We start from the raw sequence: 17,833 nt of genomic DNA on the forward strand, positions 1-17,833 counted from the left end.
AACATCTGCAACCTGATTGCTGCCCCCTCGGAAGGGAAGAGAGAAGTTGTGATCTGTATTTGAGATGCGTTCTGCCTCATGCCATTAAAAAAAAAAACAACAAAAAACAAAAACAAAAAACCCTTATATGGTGGGAAAAAAGGATGGTGTCATAACTGGGCCTTGGGAGGAGGGGGTGGATCTGGTCTCTTTCTTCTCTTTCTCTTTTCCCTTCTCTCTTTTCCTCCCTCTCTCTCCCCCCACCCCCTTTTTTTGAGACAGGGTTTCTCTTTGTAGCCTGACTGTCCTGGAACTCACTGTGTAGACCAGGCTAGTCTCGAACTCCCAAAGATCCACCTGCCTCTGCCTCCCAAGTGCTGGGATTAAAGGTGTGCGCCATCATCACACAACTGATCTGGTTTCTTATTCCTTCCATCTGAATAAACTCCAGGGGATTAAAGATGGCTGTGTGAAAAGTGAAACTGTTAAAGAACTGGAAGAAAACCTAGGAGGGATTAAAAAAAAAAGCTTAAGAAGGAAAGACTGAATTTGACTGTAAGAATTTTAAAGTCAGCCTGGGATGGCACATGCCTTTGACCCAGCACTCAGGAGGCAGAGGCCGGCCTGGTCTACAGAGTGAGTTCCTTGAAGGCAGGACTGTTTCACGTAGAAACCCTGTGGGCGGGGGGAGGGGGGGATTTTAAAGTCCTGTGTGAAAGAGAGCATACAATTTGTTATTTTAAGACAAGAGGAAAATTCATTTTTCAGCACCTTCCTGGCTACAGGGAGCTATTTCTTAATAAATTTTTGTTTGCTTTCCTTTAAAGAGTAAAATGCGGAAAACTGCATACACACACCTACTATACTCATAGCAGGTGACATTCCGCTGTTAATCACAGAGCTATGTGGTGGCGGGGTCGAGTTTAAAGTAGTGGAAAGTTACGAGAAGCAGAATAGGTGTTCCATACGTGTGCTTGTGCACATGTGTGCGGTTCACGTGAAGGGGTGGGACAGGGCATGTGCTTGTGCACATGTGTGCGGTTCACGTGAAGGGGTGGGTGGGACAGGGCACGTGCTTGTGCGCACAGAGGCACCTGGAAGTAGGCTGGTGGCCAGCAAGCCCCAGAGCTCCTCCCTTCTCTGCCCCACACGATGCTGGGATAGCGGGAGTGTTAGGACTCAAACTCAGGTCTCAGCGGCCAAGCCATCTCTGCAGCCCCTCAAATGAATTTAATTGTGTGGAGCAAATACTCATGTTCACCTCTATTTGTGAAGTAAGATCACTTCAGTCTTTGTACCTAACAAACTGGCGAAAGCCACAGAACTGTATCCCCAGGCAGGGACAACTTCTTCTGTCCTTTGTTCCTGGTGTATGTATAGGTAGGACGCAGTATTTTGTTAGATACACTATCGAAACTTTATAGGGAAGTTTGAAAGAACTTATCAAAATGACAGGAAAGGTTGGTTGTACAAATAGGAACTTTGTGTATTCAAATATTTGTAGATAGTTTTGTAGTCATTTTATTTGAATTTTAGAAACTGCAAAGATCTCCATCAGTGGGGACCTGGTTAGACTGTGCTGGATATGTTACACTGCAGAAAATAAGGAAGCACTTTGTGTCTTTAGATACTGAAATGAAGCAAAATCTTAAGACACATTTTTTGTTTTGCGAGTTTTGTTTTGTGTTTGGAGACAGGACCTTACTGTGTGGCTCAGGCTGGCCTAGAAGTTGGCCAGGTGGCTCTGACTGCCACAGACTTTCCTTCCTCAGCCTCCAAAGTTCTGAGATGTGTGACACAGAGGGTTCCAAGACACACAGCTTTATACTACTGGAGAGCAAAGAAGGAAGGGGAGAATACACACGTGTGTTTGCTTGTGTGCCCCTGAAACTGCCACAGCTGGCCGCTCCCAGGCTCCGGGAGGACGAGGAATAGAGTGAAAAGTCCTGCCGCTTAGCTCGATTTCACAGTGCACACCAGTGATGGCTCTTACTGGCCAGCTGTGACCCTAGCACTCAGGAGGCTTAGGCAGGTGAGTGGATCTCTGTGGCTTCAAGGCCAGCCTGGTCTACAGAGCGAGTTCCAGGTGAGTCTGGGCTACATACGGAGACCTCATCTCAAAGAGGGCCTGAAAATACAAGAGGGACTGGAAGAGCAGGGCATGGAGTCAGCAGGAGTGGGGAGTGCAGACGAGGCCACTGGGCAGACGTGCTCAAAATTCATTACATACATGTGTGCAAACACCAAAGTAAAGCTCATTATGTATAAATTAAGAAACTAAAAAAATTATAAAAGAGGAAAATAAACAAGGATTGATGGTTAATTTTTTTAATGAAAGGTCATTCTCCTCAAATGACAACTGTCAGAATGCTTTGTATTTGTTGACTGCATACATAGACCCGTTCTGTGTCCACTGCTCAGGGGAGCGCTGGTGGGGACAGCATCAGCAGGGGACCGTGGCAACTCGTGTTTCTCAACTTTGCATGTTAGTACTCAGCTCTTTTATGTCCTATTTTTGCTTTCTAGATCAGAACTACAATAATGCCACCGCACTTGTGATCACCTTCCCTGTCAACAATTACTATAACGACACAGAGAAGCTCCAGAGGGCCCAGGCCTGGGAGAAAGAGTGAGTTATTCCTGGGGCTGTGCAGTCACTTGGACCTCTCTGAACTGCAGCAGATCTGAGTTACGGGACTGTTTTCACTTGGCAGTAGCTATGCTAAGAAGTCTTTGAAGAGATCTTCCTAGAATCAGATGATTTAAACAGCTCTCTGTATGCAAGAATACAGACAAATTCATAGACCTTTGTGCAATCCACTCTTTTTATCTGTTCCTCTTAGGCCTCAGCCAGTAGGATGCTCTGTTAGGATAAACACTGTTCCCTTTAGCTGCCCTGCTCTCCCGTCTTCTCAGCCTCTTGCCCATAGCACTAGGCAACCACAAGTCTGCCTTTTGTCCTCACAGACTTTTCTGCTATGAATGTTGTATGACTATGGTTATATATGTGGACTTTCATGTCTGACTTCCTCCGCTTGCCATAATGTGTTCAAGGTTGTCTATATAGTGAAATGTATTAATGCTTTGTTTCTCGTTTTGACCAAATACTCCACCGTATAACCATACCACATTTTATTTATATATATTTATCATTGACACGCATTTGGGTTGCATCTGTCTTTTGCCTATTCTAAAGAATGGCTCTGCATATTTTTATACACACTTTGATCAGACATGCCTAATTCCTTTGGAATTGAATATATATCTGTAGGAATCGAATCACTGGGTCTTATAGTAACTCTGCTTTGACTATTTGAAGACCTGATTGGCAGTTTCCCCTATGTGTGATGCCATCTGTGCTTGCTGCTTTGTCTGACCTTTCCATGCCAGCTGTTATGATGAGTAGTACTGAGTAACATTTTCTGATTTCTTTATTGTGTTCTCGACAGTGCCGTGTGACTGAGGCTGGCCTTGAACCTTCTGTGTATTGGAGGACGGTCTTGAACTTCTGATCCTCTTACTTCCACATCCCAAGTGCTAGGATCACAGGCTTGCACCACCGTGCCCTGTTTTGTGTAGTTCCAGGGGCAGAACCTAGGGTTTTGTGCATGCTCACTGGGTGTCCCACCATTGGAGCCAGCCCTCTGGTTTGCATTTTCTTGATTAAAAGTCTCAAGCATTTTTTTCATGAAGTTATTTTCCATACCCTTTGCCCATTTTAGTTGAATTTTCTATGCTTCTATTATTTAGAGTTATAAAACCTGTTATGTATTCTAGGTAGAAGTCAGTCCCTTATCAGACATGTGATTTCAAGATATTTTCTCCATTTTTGTGGTTCTGCCCCTTGGAACTTTTGAAGCACAAACGTCCTTCACTGTGGAGTTCAGACCGTTCCTTTCATCGACTTGCTTTTGGTGTCCCCGCAGCCATGACCTGACGCCATGACAGATTTAGTCCTGTGTTTCTTCTGAGCCTTTCCTCTGCTTGATCCGTTTAAATCTTTCAGACCCAGGCCCCTATGCCATGGAGCTACATAACCAGCCCTTGGTTCTGAGACCAGGTCTCCCACTCACAGCCTGTCAGTGTTGTGTATGGTGCAAGGTCGGGGTCCAGCTTCATTCTCTCCACTGTCGAGTGGCCATAGCATCCTTCTCAGGCACAGTGCAGCCCCTTGCGTGTATGCGTTTGTCTGTGTGTCTGTTCTTGTGCCAGTGCCACACTTTCTTGATCGCTGTGGCAAGTTTGGAATTAGAAAATACGAGTCCTGCTTTGTTCCTCTCAGTCTGTTATAGCTACTCGGGCCTTACAGTCGCAGGTGAATTTTACAGGAAGCTTTTGACTTCCTATAGAGAAATAGATGGAATCAGGAACCCCGAAAGATTATCTCACCTTTAGGCAAGTTCAGCAGTCCTCTTTCTGCGGGTTCTTTGTGTCCAGTTCATGCATCAGTCCAGGCAAGAGCAGTTTCTTGCCCAAATAGCTATCAAACTCCATAAGGTGCCTCTTTGATGACCATTTTCTTCTTGAAGTAGATTGGTGCTGCCAGGAGCAGACGTGTCTCATTGTCATGAAAAGTCCTAAGTTATTAAATCATTTAAAATGCCATATTCTATAATCTTTGAAAGATATGAAAAATGCCTATCTAAAATATATCTATGTACATCTAGAAAATCTTAACTAACATGACTACAAACTTGACTATTATGATTATCTATTAACAACCTATATACATTACATTTTTAAATGTACTACACAATCACAATACCTTAATCAATATCAGAAATACATATACATATAATAAAATTGACCTTAAATTAATATCAGTAAACCAAGATTCATATCAATGCAAATTATTCACATCTATATCATATCCCCGTTTAGATGTAAAAGAACATTTATAAACAATATTTGGGAATATGGGCACAGTTATTTCTCTCCAAACTGCTACCTACTGTATGGGGGCGCTGTTAATCAGATATTTCAGGGTTTAACCTGTGTGCTAGGTTCATCTCAGTCGTCAATTGAGTGAAGTAATTTTTTGAGGATGTTCACAGCAACCTTTCAGGAGGGCGTGATCCATCATATCATATTGGGATAGAAGCAATCCACAGGGTTTCATCCTCTGTGAAAACAAAAGAAGAATCTCTTTTCCAAAGTATCATATCCTTAGATCCAAATTCTGAAGTCAAGGTATTTTCAAAATATCTATGTTGGATTAGTTCAGCAGCATTTATAAGCAAATAAGTGGTGGTGCACACCTTTAATCCCAGCACTTGGGAGGCAGAGACAGGCAGATCTCTGTGAGTTGGAGGCCAACCTCAGCTACAAGAGCTAGTTCCAGGACAGGCTCCAAAGCCACAGAGAAACCTTGTCTCAAAAAAAAAACAACTTTGTCCTATGAATACATATATCAACTAACACACACTCCATTTAAGCCTCCCATGGTGGTTTGTGCCAGTGATCCCGGTGCTCTGGCTAAGGTAGAGGGATCACTTAACTCAGAAATACTAGACCAGCTTGGACACATAGTGAGACGTATCTCTGAGGAAGAAGGGGGAAAAAGCCAATTTAAAACATGTTCTAAACAGGTCATTTCAGGACTGGGGTTACGCTTAAAGGTAGAACCATGACCCGAGAGTGCCAGGATCCTGTGTCTGGCACCCTGCACCACCACAAAAGGCAGAACGGTCAGCAGCTGGAATTTGCCTGTGGTCTGAGGGCATCTCGCCAGGCTCCCGGGCAGAGGTGAAGCGGGATGGCATTTGTGTTAAGACTGCTCTTACTCAACTATCACATAACTTTGGATTAAAAATATAAAACCTTGTCTACTCCTTAGGTTTATTAACTTTGTGAAAAACTACAAGAATCCCAATCTGACCATTTCTTTCATTGCCGAGCGAAGCATTGAAGATGAACTCAATCGGGAAAGTAAGAGTGATGTGTTCACTATTGCCATCAGCTACGCCATCATGTTTCTGTACATTTCGCTTGCCTTGGGACACATCCAGAGCTGTAGCCGACTTCTGGTGAGTGCGGGGACACAGGGAGGGTGCTGGAGGACGATCTTGTCCATGCTATCACCTGTGAGTGTATGAACTTTGTTGCTAGGGAGAAACCTAGAGGTTTTTCTGTATCCTCACCCTGTGGACTGTACATTTAACTTATCTTGAATAGACCTATAACAGGCAGGACAAAGCTCTCATGATCTGTGCCTTTGCCTGATATCAGGTGGATTCTAAGATCTCATTGGGTGTCGCGGGGATCCTGATCGTCCTGAGCTCAGTGGCCTGTTCCCTGGGCATCTTCAGTTACATGGGGATGCCACTGACCCTCATTGTCATCGAAGTCATCCCATTCTTGGTGCTGGCTGTCGGGGTGGACAACATCTTCATTCTCGTGCAGACCTACCAGGTAAATCTTCATCCCCTCAGGGAGCTCAGACTTCCAGCCCTCGGGCTTGTGAACGCCTGCCCAGCAGTTACTACACTGCCTTTGAGAATGCAGACAGCTTCATGTCCTTTTCCTCAGCAGCTCCTGGTGCCTCTGATTTGTTCTACACATTGTGGGACCAAGAAGTTCAGCCCTTACTTTATTGTGTGGAATAGATACAAAATAAGAATTTGGTATTAAACACCATTTTCATATGTGTGCAATAAGAACCAACACAATAAGGAAATCATTTCAAGTATAAATTTTATTAAATTGGTTCCAGCATGCTGTAGACCCATGACAGATGTGTCCACACAGTCAGCCGTTGTAGACTGTGGTCTCAGTTGCCTGGGGCCCTTGCTTGTCCGAGTGGAGACTCAGTGACATACAAGTGTCATTTAGTGATCTACCCTCCTGCAGCCGTGAGCCTCCCTGTGCTCATTTAGCTCAGTTAGCCGGATAATTGAGTGGCTCACCATTGCTGCAGCTCCTAATCCAACCATCGCTTCCTTTACCCTCGAGTTAATGCAAGACAGGAATGAGCTGGCATTCCTGTTATAGAAAAATTTTAATAGTGAATTTTTCTTCCTTTAAGAGAGATGAACGTCTTCAGGAAGAGACACTGGATCAGCAACTGGGCAGAATCCTCGGGGAAGTGGCCCCTACTATGTTCCTTTCATCCTTTTCTGAGACCTCAGCATTTTTCTTTGGTAATTTCACTGCAGATTGCCCCGGGCCTGTGGCTTGTGGGTATCTGATGATGCCCCCTTTGTTGCTCCCTTCTGTGAGCTGTTTCATAGTCAAGTATCGCTTGCTGGACCACAATGTCCTGGCTATTGGCGGTGTCCTCTGTCCTGTGCATCCCAGAACATTATCAATGCTGGGATCCAAGGTGACAGAGACTTGAGCTCTCCTGCCACCTCGCGCTCTTGTGCTGTAGCAAGTGCTAGTATTTGAAATGACACCCCTACATGGCCACTGTCCTCGGCAGTGCCATGTACATTGGCAGCAGGAGATCTTAAGACCGGCTCCTCACTGAACACAAACTCCCTGGGCAACAGGCTTGTTAATGAGCAGAGCTTCTTGTCCGAGGAACCAGAATGAGCTAGAGTAAAATCCTCAAGCCTTGTTTGGTGCAGAGCAGCACTGAGCAGCTGCTGCCTGCCCTGCACGCCCAGAGTGGGAAACAGAAAGTGACTGGGTCCTTACAGAGGCTGAACGAGGCTGGACGTCTGTGCCAAGAAGCAGTCTTGACACTGTCTGAGGTCACCAGCACAGTGCCCACATGACCGCCCGCTCTTCCACACGCCATTGTCGGCTGGGTTTAGGTGGCAAGCTTTCAGTGGAGGCTGCCACCTTGTCGCCTTTCGTTTCTACAGAGCAAATGCTTTTGAAACCTGTGGTCTTTACTGTGCCTTTGACAGGAAGAGGTGCATGGGGACACAGCATTCTTTCCTTAGAAAACCAGTGCATGTGTCCGTGACAACAGCTGAGATGGTGCCTCGGCGCCAGTGTGACTTTAGCAAACGCCACCACTGGCTGTGCATCCCCAGGACTGCATTTATCCTGGCTAAAGAGGCCAATGTCTGTTTCTACGATCATGTGGCCAGCCCAGCATCATAATGTTTGATATTTTTTTTTAGCCCCAAAATAATACGGTAAATCTAGATTTTTGTTTAAACTTAATTCCACTAAACGGTGACAACCTATTAAACAACCTATTAAAAAATAGTTTTGATCCTAAAATGATCAGGATAGAGTGGGTCAGGAGGAAATGGCGTCTGTGCAGGGCGGCATAGCCTGGGACCCTCAGGAGGAAATGGCGTCTGTGCAGGGCGGCATAGCCTGGGACCCTCAGGAGGAAATGGTGTCTGTGCAGGGCGGCATAGCCTGGGACCCTCAGGAGGAAATGGCGTCTGTGCAGGGCGGCATAGCCTGGGACCCTCAGGAGGAAATGGCGTCTGTGCAGGGCGGCATAGCCTGGGACCCTCAGGAGGAAATGGCGTCTGTGCAGGGCGGCATAGCCTGGGACCCTCAGGCCTTTACGTGGTGTCACAGCGCTTTCCTTTCTCTGCAGGGGCGCTGTCCTCCGTGCCGGCTGTCCACACCTTCTCTCTGTTTGCGGGCTTGGCGGTCTTCATTGACTTCCTCCTTCAGATTACCTGCTTTGTGAGCCTCCTGGGGTTAGATATTAAGAGGCAAGAGGTAAGATCCAGGATATGTGGGACTCTAGGGTCTTAAGTGAAGTCAGTCTCCGCATGGCCTCGTCCCTCTGTACCCTAGAACAATCGGCTGGACATCCTGTGCTGTGTCCGAGGTGCTGGCGATGGCCGAGGCGCCCAGGCCTCTGAAAGCTTCTTGTTTCGCTTCTTCAAAAACTCCTTTGCCCCACTTCTGCTGAAGGACTGGCTGCGACCAGTTGTGGTATGGACTTTTTGTGGTTTCTGTCTGTCTTCTCCCTACACAGGTGTGTCACATGCCTTCTGAGAGGCTTGGGAGGGCAGCCCCACCCACTGTTAATCCACTGCAAAACACAAAGCCAAAAAGTACAGCAGCGGGCCCTTTCTAGGGCTTTTTGGTTCTTTTGGTTTTTCGAGACAGGGTTTCTCTGTATAACTGCCCTAGCCATCCTGGAACTCACTCCGTAGACCTGGCTGGCCTCAAACTCACAGAGATCTGCCTGTCTTTGCCTCCCGAGTGGTGGGATTAAAGACTTGTTCCACCACCTCCAGGGTATCCTTGGGTTTTCTGTCTTATATGGTAGCAGAGTCTGGCTTTGGCCTGGGAATGTAGTCCAATGATAGAGCACCTGCCTGGCCTTACACAGGGCATGGGACCAAGAGTAAAATAAAACCATGTCTTTCTTTGGTCTGTAAGATTTTATTTCTATTCTTGAATTTATTATTACATTAGCAATCAGTGTCTTGCCATTTGCTTTTCTTTCCAGATAGCCATATTTGTGGGTGTTCTATCATTCAGTATTGCGGTCGTGAACAAAGTGGAAATTGGATTGGATCAGTCTCTTTCAATGCCAAATGTAAGGTGCTTCTCTTGGTTAACTTTTAGCTGCTGATGGAGTCTTCAGGGCATGTGTGTAGGTGTTAGTGCTTGCTTCTGAATGCAAATCCCGCGAGGGGTGACAGTGAACTTCAGGGCTATGCTGTAGTGGCCACTGGCACTGTGAACTCACACTGCTCTTCATGGTACATAGCCTTAGCGGTGAAGCAGCCAGACTCCCGAGGTCACCTAATGAAATCCCCTCTGGTTGTGGCTTAGCAGCAGGTGCACACCGGGACCAGGGACAAGAACCCTGAGTCTAGGTTGACCACTCGGGCGCCCGACATCCTCTTTTTTTGTTAGCCGTCACCATGTCCTTCAGTTCCCATCAAACCATACTTTTCTCTTCTTTGGTCTTCCTTTCAGGATTCCTATGTGATTGATTATTTCAAATCCCTCGGTCAGTACCTGCACTCGGGCCCACCTGTGTACTTTGTCCTGGAGGAAGGCCATGACTACACCACCCGCACGGGGCAGAGCATGGTGTGCGGCGGCATGGGCTGTGACAGTGACTCCCTGGTACAGCAGATATTTAACGCAGCTGAGCTGGACACCTAGTCAGTATCGACCGCCTGCTCCTTTATGCTTCCTTTCCTCTTTACTGTGTTTGAGATAGGGTCTCCTGTATAGCCCACGCTGGTCTTGAAGTTAGAGCTTGCCCCATCTCAGCCTCCTGGGCGGTAGGGTTACAGACCAGATGTGTATCACCATGCCCAGCTCAGTTTGGGTCCTCTGAGCAGAAACAGGCAGAAGGAGGAACTCTTGGCCAGCATCTACTCAAGCCTGAAATTTTGCACTAAAAGCAGATTTTCTTGGGAAAGTTGCTTTTTGTTGTTGTATCTCAAAGTCTATTAGACTGAGTTTCATGTAAGCAAAGCCAGCTTATTGGCCACATATCATCTTGAAGGGTTCTCTTCAGTCACACCAGTACAGCAGTCTCAGGTGGGGAGAAGGACCGGGAGTTCCCAGGAATTCCCAAGCCAGTCATTGATCTTCTCTCCTCTCCAGCACCCGGATAGGCTTTGCCCCCTCGTCCTGGATTGACGATTACTTTGACTGGGTCGCGCCGCAGTCCTCCTGCTGTAGACTCTACAATGCCTCTCACCAGTTTTGCAACGCTTCCGGTACCTTCGTCTCCTTTTCCACATCTTCCTTTCTTTCTTTTTTTAATTTCACTTGCCCATGTCATTTTGCCCTAGTTGGTGCCTGCTTGTCAGTGTGGGCTGCACCTCCTTCCCCCGTCACTACCCCGTCCTCAGCTGTGCACGCATGTACCCGAACAAGGACACTTGGTTCCCCAGTCCGACCCTTCAGCTTGCCAAGTCACATTTATTTTCTTGATGAAAGCATGAGAGAGTCTGTGCTCTTTGGTGCTGTTCAGAACAGGGCACACCTTCTGTGTGGTTTGCCTGAGATGAAATGACTTGGGGCTGACATTTATTCAACTATGAAATTACACCAAGCTGAAGCTTTTATGGAGGGAAAAATGCAGGAAAACACTGCACTTCGTCTTAAGTGGTTGTTGTTGCTGTTGCTTTTGTTTAAATCATGAGGCCCTTTTTTCTAATGATTGGCTCTCCTCTTTGCCAGTGATTGATCCAACCTGTGTCCGTTGCAGACCTCTGACTCCAGAGGGCAAACAGAGGCCTCAGGGGAAAGAGTTCATGAAATTCCTGCCCATGTTCCTTTCCGATAACCCCAACCCCAAATGTGGCAAAGGGTAAGTACTGTGGAACCATGTCAGATAAGCATCCTATTTGTAGGGATAAGTCCCGCCCCTTAGGGGGCGTGTTCGCCTTGGGCTAATGTCTGCCTATAAATTTGGCGAGCGTGCTCCGAGCTGTCGCTTCTACTTTCCTGGTCTCCGCGGGAACGGTGGTTCTGTAAGTCTATTTCTACATTAAAACTATATATATATTTTTACAAACTGTCTGCATTCGTTTACGCCGCTACATTTTGGTGTCCAACGTCGGGCTATTTTGCCCCCGACTCAAGCGGGTAGCCCGCTAGCTAACACAGCACCCTCTTGGGTGCTGTTTTTCAGTTTGTGACTCCGGCCCCAGTGCCGAGTCCGAGACATACTCGGCCACACAGGCCCATTCTGCCTGCCTTGGCTAAGTTTTACAGCGGAACCCCACTGCCTGAATTAGCGGAAGCTCAAGTACCTGCGGTTTTGCAACAAAAGCTGCCACAGCGGCAGATTTGGTCTGACACAAAGTGACTTGGCAGGGCAGTGGTGGCGCACGCTTTTGATACCAGCACTTGGGAGGCAAGGGCAGGCGGATCTCTGTGAGTTTGAGGCCGGCTAGGCAGTGGTAGCACACGCCTTTAATCCCAGCACTTGGGAAGCAGAGGCAGACGGATCTCTGTGAGTTTGAGGCCTGCCAGGCAGTGGTAGCACACGCCTTTAATCCCAGCACTTAGGAAGCAGAGGCAGACGGATCTCTGTGAGTTTGAGGCCTGCCAGGCCGTGGTAGTGCACGCCTTTAATCCCAGCACTTGGGAGGCAGAGACAGACGGATCTCTGTGAGTTCGAGGCCAGCCTGGTCTACACCTATTTAACTAAGAAACAGAACTGGATGGGTAGACTTGTGGGAAAGGGCCTCTTCTCTGCCCTGGACTAATGTCCTGTAAAAGTAGAGCACCCCCCCCCCCCCCAGTTAAAGAAACCACCTGGTGTTCAGCAGATTTAACCATTACTGGGCACTGGTTTCCCACGCTGTGGTTCCTGTCCCGACCCTGGGCAGATTCCTATGCACACTGTGAAGGAGCAGAGGCAGAGGTGAACACACTGGAGAGTGAGAGGCCCAGGGCCGCTCCATTGTGCTTAAGGAACAATATCTCTGCTTTGGTAACGTGTCTAAGGGTCTCAATCGCTGTGAAGAGACACCATGACCACAGCAGATCTTATAAAGAAAAACATTTAATTGGGGTGGCTTACAGTTGTAGAGGTTTGGTCCGGTATCATCATGGTGGGACGGGGCAGTGTCTAGGCAGACATGGTGCTGCAGAAGGAGCTGAGATTTCTACATCTTTGATCCCCAAGCAACAGGAAGTGAACTCAGACACTGAGCAGTATCTTGAGCATAAGAGACCTCAAAGCCCGCCCCCACAGTAACACACTTCCTCCAACAATGCCACCAAATAGTGCCACTCCCTGTGAGCTTATAGGGGCCAGTTACAGTCAGACTAACACACTGCCCATTGCCCACATGGACTGGAAGATGTGGGCCCATGCCTGGCCCAGAAATATTAAAGATGAAGGGATTGATTTGGAAGCTTTTGTCAGTGAAAATTGACCATCACGTGTGTGATATAACTCACATGGATGGGCTTGGTTTTGTAAGAATCACATTTGAGAGTCTTCTTGTGTGTGTCATGTCTATTTTGAGATTTCCACTAGTTCTAAAAAGTAAAAAAAAAAAAGAATAGATCTTAGAATTTGCCTTGCTTGTGATTATTGAGGATATTCTGGAATTTTCTTGATGAAAGCATGGGAATTCTTTGGAATTCAGTTAGAAAGTATTAGCTAAAGGGAGTATCTTTAGCATGAATTCTAATTGTTCTTAATTATAAACAACCAGAGTCAGGTATCAGGGTGAAAGCTGAAGATCAGAGCAGCAGAGTGGCCAGAGTTCTTCCCTCGGGCGATCCTGTCCTCAGACTGCCTGCACTGAGCTCCTGTCTCCACCTCCCTAGTGCTGGGATTAAAGGTGTGGGATCCCAAGTGCTGGGATCCCTTTTGTGTGAGCTCTGTTTCTCTTTCAGACTGAATCAATTCCATATAGCCCAGGGTGGTCTCCCGAGTGCTGGGATTAAAGGCATGCGCCACCACTGCCTGGCCACTATGGCTAACTACCGTGGCTAGTTCTGTGCTCTGATCCTCAGGCAAGCTCTAGTTGTTAGATCATAAACAAAATATCACTGTACAGTGTCATGCCAAGCACTTCACTGGCCTTGACCCATTTGACACTCCCAGCCCATGGGCATGTGCTGGTATGCTCATTCACAGAGGGGTGGTCAGGGGCCTTCACCTCACCTGAAGGGCTCATATTCTCCCCTTCCACTCTAAGCCATCGCCGTGCTGACACCCCTGCTCTTCCTCAGGGTTCCGTAACCGTGCTGACACCCCTGCTCTTCCTCAGGGGACCGTAACCGTGCTGACACCCCTGCTCTTCCTCAGGGGACCGTAACCGTGCTGACACCCCTGCTCTTCCTCAGGGTTCCGTAACCGTGCTGACACCCCTGCTCTTCCTCAGGGGACCGTAACCGTGCTGACACCCCTGCTCTTCCTCAGGGGACCGTAACCGTGCTGACACCCCTGTTCTTCCTCAGGGGACCGTAACCGTGCTGACACCCCTGCTCTTCCTCAGGGGACCGTAACCGTGCTGACACCCCTGTTCTTCCTCAGGGGACATGCTGCCTATGGTTCTGCTGTTAACATCATCGGAGATGACACTTACGTTGGGGCCACTTACTTCATGACTTACCACACTGTACTTAAGACCTCTGCTGACTACATTGACGCCATGAAAAAAGCCCAGCTTGTAGCTAAAAACATCACAGAAACCATGAATTCTAAGGGGAGTAACTACCGCGTGTTCCCATACAGGTAAAACAGGGAGGGCTGTATGGGATGAGGTGGGTGGGCCACAGATTGCTCGCTCTCCTTCTGACATCTGCTTTACCCTTAGCCAGGAGTGGAGTGTGAGGGGGATTGGAGGTGAGCAGGGCCAGAACCTTGTGGATCTGGGGACTGCAGATCTTGGTGCACTGTCCCAGCCCAGAGAGACACATGGCGAAGTAACACAGGAGAGAAGGCTTTGCACAAGGGACATGCCAGTCATTGAGTCAGCAGCTGGCAGGGATCCCTGCCCAAGACGTAGGACAGTGCTTTGATACAGACTTTTCATTTGCTGGGTTAGTTTTTTATTTCCCTATTGCTGCTGCTGCCTTTTCCTTGAGAAATAAGGAAGGCAGAACAGACAAATGATTGTTTTTCTCAGAGCATAAGCATGCTGTCGGTTAAAGAATGGCAGCTTCTTTGTGTGGGCATTCAGAGTGTGTCCTAATTATCAGGCAGAGCTGAGCTAACTCTGTCACAGCCCAGGTTGGTTCCCAGAGCAGCCCCGAGTGGTGTCCTTTTCCTAGCAGCCAGTAGAATTCTTTGGAAGTGTTTGTAAAACAGAAGGAGTTGGTTTTACAAGTGAGAACTATGTAAACACACACTTGGGTCACTTTGGACCTTGCTTTGGATGCCAAGGGCTATGAAAGACAGCTGGGTGGCTCCGGGGTCATCATACCAATCTCAGTGGTTGTCTGTAGGGTGGTGGGGTAAAGAGGAAGACCCCAGGGTGCGAGGAGCTCTAACCAAATACTGTCCTTCCTAGTGTGTTCTACGTCTTCTATGAGCAGTACCTGACCATTATCGATGATACCATCTTTAACCTCAGCGTGTCTCTGGGCTCCATATTTATGGTGACCTTGGTGATTCTGGGCTGTGAGTTGTGGTCAGCAGTCATCATGTGTGTCACCATAGCTATGATCCTGGTCAACATGTTCGGTGTCATGTGGCTGTGGGGTATCAGTCTAAACGCTGTTTCCTTGGTCAACTTGGTCATGGTGAGTCCAGCTCTACTTTGTCCCTAGCGCCTGTGACTCCTGCATGAACTGTACTTGGATCTCATATAAGTTCTGAAGGGGGCTGAAATATCATGGCTGCCTTTTGCTCTTAGTGCACAGGGTGAGTCAGGATGAGCGCTTGAGTCAGGCAGGGTCCGGGGAGCACGGAAACCATCTGGGAGCAGAAGCTCACTCAGTGTCTGAGCTGGGAGTCCCAGCTAGGGTGGCTAAGGCAGGAGGCTCGCAAGTTCACAGCTGCAGTCTTCTCCCCTCTCGTTTGCAGCTGTAGAATGAGCAGTGTAGTTTGTGGTGCTGATGTGAAATGTGGCCCCGTGACTTGGTATGATGGCACATGCTTATCATCCCAGCATTCAAGAGGACAGTGAGTTCCAGACCAGCCTGGACTACAAATTGATATCCTGTCTCAAAAACAAACAAACAAAACAACCTATAGCCTAATGACATTAAGGTACCCAAGGTTTACTTACCAGGTTATTCTGCAGGGCTTCCCATACAGTTGCCAGGTAGTTAGAAAGTACTGAAGATGTAGCCAGGCATGGTGATGTATGCACTCGGGAGGCAGAGGCAGGCGGGTCTACAGAGCAGGTTTCAGGACGGCTAGGGCTATGTGGAGAAACACTGTGTCCAAAAACAACAAAAAGAAAGTATTGAAGATATGAGCTTGAAAGAGTATTAATGAAAGGTAAACATTCAAATAGGAACAACTTCAGAGTGGTAACAGGTCCAGACGAAGGCATGATGGTGTGCTGGCTCAGTGGGGAAGGACAGGTAACCATGAAAAGTTCCCAGAAATCCCTAGACAAAACCAAGTCGCTCCAGAAAAGTGGAGTCAGGCAGCGCCTAGAGCACTTGAGTGTCCTGCTGTGGTTTCAGGACTTCCAGCTGAAAGAGATCTGTTCTTACAGAAATGCTTTGTTTCAGAGCTGTGGCATTTCCGTGGAGTTCTGCAGCCATATAACAAGAGCATTCACCATGAGTACCAAAGGAAGCCGAGTGAGCCGAGCGGAAGAGGCGCTGGCCCACATGGGTAGTTCTGTGAGTACAGCCTCTTGGAAGAGACACAAACAGAATTTGGATCCATTCCTTAAATGACAGCTCCCAGCAATGACAGATTTTCATACAGTTGACTAAATAGCTAGCTACACCTTGAGCAGACTGTGATTCCTCAGAATTGTCATTGTTTGTGTGGTCTTTGTGGCAGCTGGATAGCTGAGACAGGAAAGTCAGCACTGTGTGGCTACAGCGAGGCTCTCCTGAGCTCCAGAGCCTGCAGAGCTGTCTGGAGTTGATTCCTGGAGGTCCTTGATGCAGTTCTTTATCCCTGTTCCCCATCAGTCACTCTGCTGCTATAGAGAATATCAGTAAAACGGAAATTTAAGCATTTGCTTTGTGATGTCAGAGACTTAAAATATTTCCCAGGCCAGCAAGGTGTCTCAGTAGGTCTGTTGTGCTTGTTATAAGAAATGACTACACAGTGTTGTCCTGAGCGCACATGCATGTTGCTTGCCCATCCCCACACTGTAACCTTTTAATTTTTTAGTTTCTGTCTTAAGATCAAATACTGCTTGATTTGAACCAAAAAGCCAAGGCCATTATAGTTGAAGAACGGAAGACAGTTGTCTTGGAAACAAATTGCTTTTACCCTTTCTCCATGACTAGATGGCTCAGCCAATGAGGTGCTTGCCACACGAGCATGAGAACCCGAGTTTGAATCCCTGCACTCACATAAGGTGGACACAGAGGTACCCGTTTGTTACACCAGCTCTGATGGATCCCTGGAGTTCACTGGCCAGCCAGCCCAGCTGTCTGAGCTCCAATTCCAGTGAGATTAGGATCCACTGAGCAAGGCACTCAGAGTCAGCCTCCAGCCTCCACACGTTGGATATGTGCAGACAAACAGTCCTTTCCTCCAGGCCCACAGCAGTGTCTCAGTAGTTCTGCAGCTGCCCACAGCTAAGGCAGGCTTGTGTGAAAATGTGTGCTCGTTTAAAAGGCTAACAAGTCATTTCTACCTCTTCAGGTATTCAGTGGAATCACACTTACAAAATTTGGAGGGATTGTGGTGTTGGCCTTTGCCAAATCTCAGATTTTTGAGATATTTTACTTCAGGATGTACTTAGCCATGGTCTTACTCGGAGCCACTCACGGGCTGATATTTCTTCCCGTCTTACTCAGCTACGTAGGTAAGAGTGCTAAAAGAAAATCATATTTTCTGGGCTTGGTGTCACAAACCCCTGCAGTTTGGGAGGTGGAAGGTGAGATCCAGAGTTCAAGGTCATCTACAGTTAGTTTAAGGCCAGCCTAGGCTGAAAGACCCTGACTCAAAAAGAAATTTTTAATCTTGAGCATTCCTTTGTATTTGAATTTGCACTGATGGCCACTTGATAATTGATACTGCATACAAAATTATCCAAGGAAGAAATGAAGTCTTCCCAGGACTTTATGGTTAGCCAGATTAACTGCCCTGTTTACTCTGAAGTCAGCTCTTGACTGGCTGCTGCCATGAGATGAAGGAGGAAACAGCCAGCCCTCCCAGCAGTCCAGGGTGGTGACTGTCCAGAGCCTGTCAAATGCTATTGCTGCTCTTGGTGATCCCACCTCATCCAAATGGCCTCTGCTTGAAGAGAACAAGAGTGATTCACCTTTCAGCGTTGTTAGGAAGTTGAATCATTAAAACAGAAAATTGAAGGCTGGAGAGATGGTTCAGTGATTAAGAGCACTGGGC

The 17,833-nt window shown here is 47.4% G+C and overlaps 1 protein-coding gene across 1 annotated transcript in view; it reads left to right on the top strand.

The window, feature by feature from the left end:
• The window catches only part of Npc1 (NPC intracellular cholesterol transporter 1), a 46,515-nt gene that overhangs the window by 27,692 nt on the left and 990 nt on the right, over nucleotides 1–17,833 (top strand). The window contains exons 11-24 of the mRNA XM_075969279.1: nucleotides 2,506–2,608; nucleotides 5,816–6,005; nucleotides 6,208–6,390; nucleotides 7,004–7,118; nucleotides 8,486–8,613; nucleotides 8,692–8,832; nucleotides 9,356–9,445; nucleotides 9,832–10,022; nucleotides 10,474–10,589; nucleotides 11,056–11,185; nucleotides 13,877–14,077; nucleotides 14,856–15,087; nucleotides 16,030–16,143; nucleotides 17,129–17,291. Of these exons, the coding sequence (XP_075825394.1) occupies nucleotides 2,506–2,608; nucleotides 5,816–6,005; nucleotides 6,208–6,390; nucleotides 7,004–7,118; nucleotides 8,486–8,613; nucleotides 8,692–8,832; nucleotides 9,356–9,445; nucleotides 9,832–10,022; nucleotides 10,474–10,589; nucleotides 11,056–11,185; nucleotides 13,877–14,077; nucleotides 14,856–15,087; nucleotides 16,030–16,143; nucleotides 17,129–17,291 (2,097 nt within the window). The remainder of the gene's footprint in view (nucleotides 1–2,505; nucleotides 2,609–5,815; nucleotides 6,006–6,207; nucleotides 6,391–7,003; nucleotides 7,119–8,485; nucleotides 8,614–8,691; nucleotides 8,833–9,355; nucleotides 9,446–9,831; nucleotides 10,023–10,473; nucleotides 10,590–11,055; nucleotides 11,186–13,876; nucleotides 14,078–14,855; nucleotides 15,088–16,029; nucleotides 16,144–17,128; nucleotides 17,292–17,833) is intronic.

This window comes from Microtus pennsylvanicus, chromosome 4 (assembly GCF_037038515.1).
Source record: "Microtus pennsylvanicus isolate mMicPen1 chromosome 4, mMicPen1.hap1, whole genome shotgun sequence".
Classification (NCBI taxonomy): Eukaryota; Metazoa; Chordata; class Mammalia; order Rodentia; family Cricetidae; genus Microtus; species Microtus pennsylvanicus.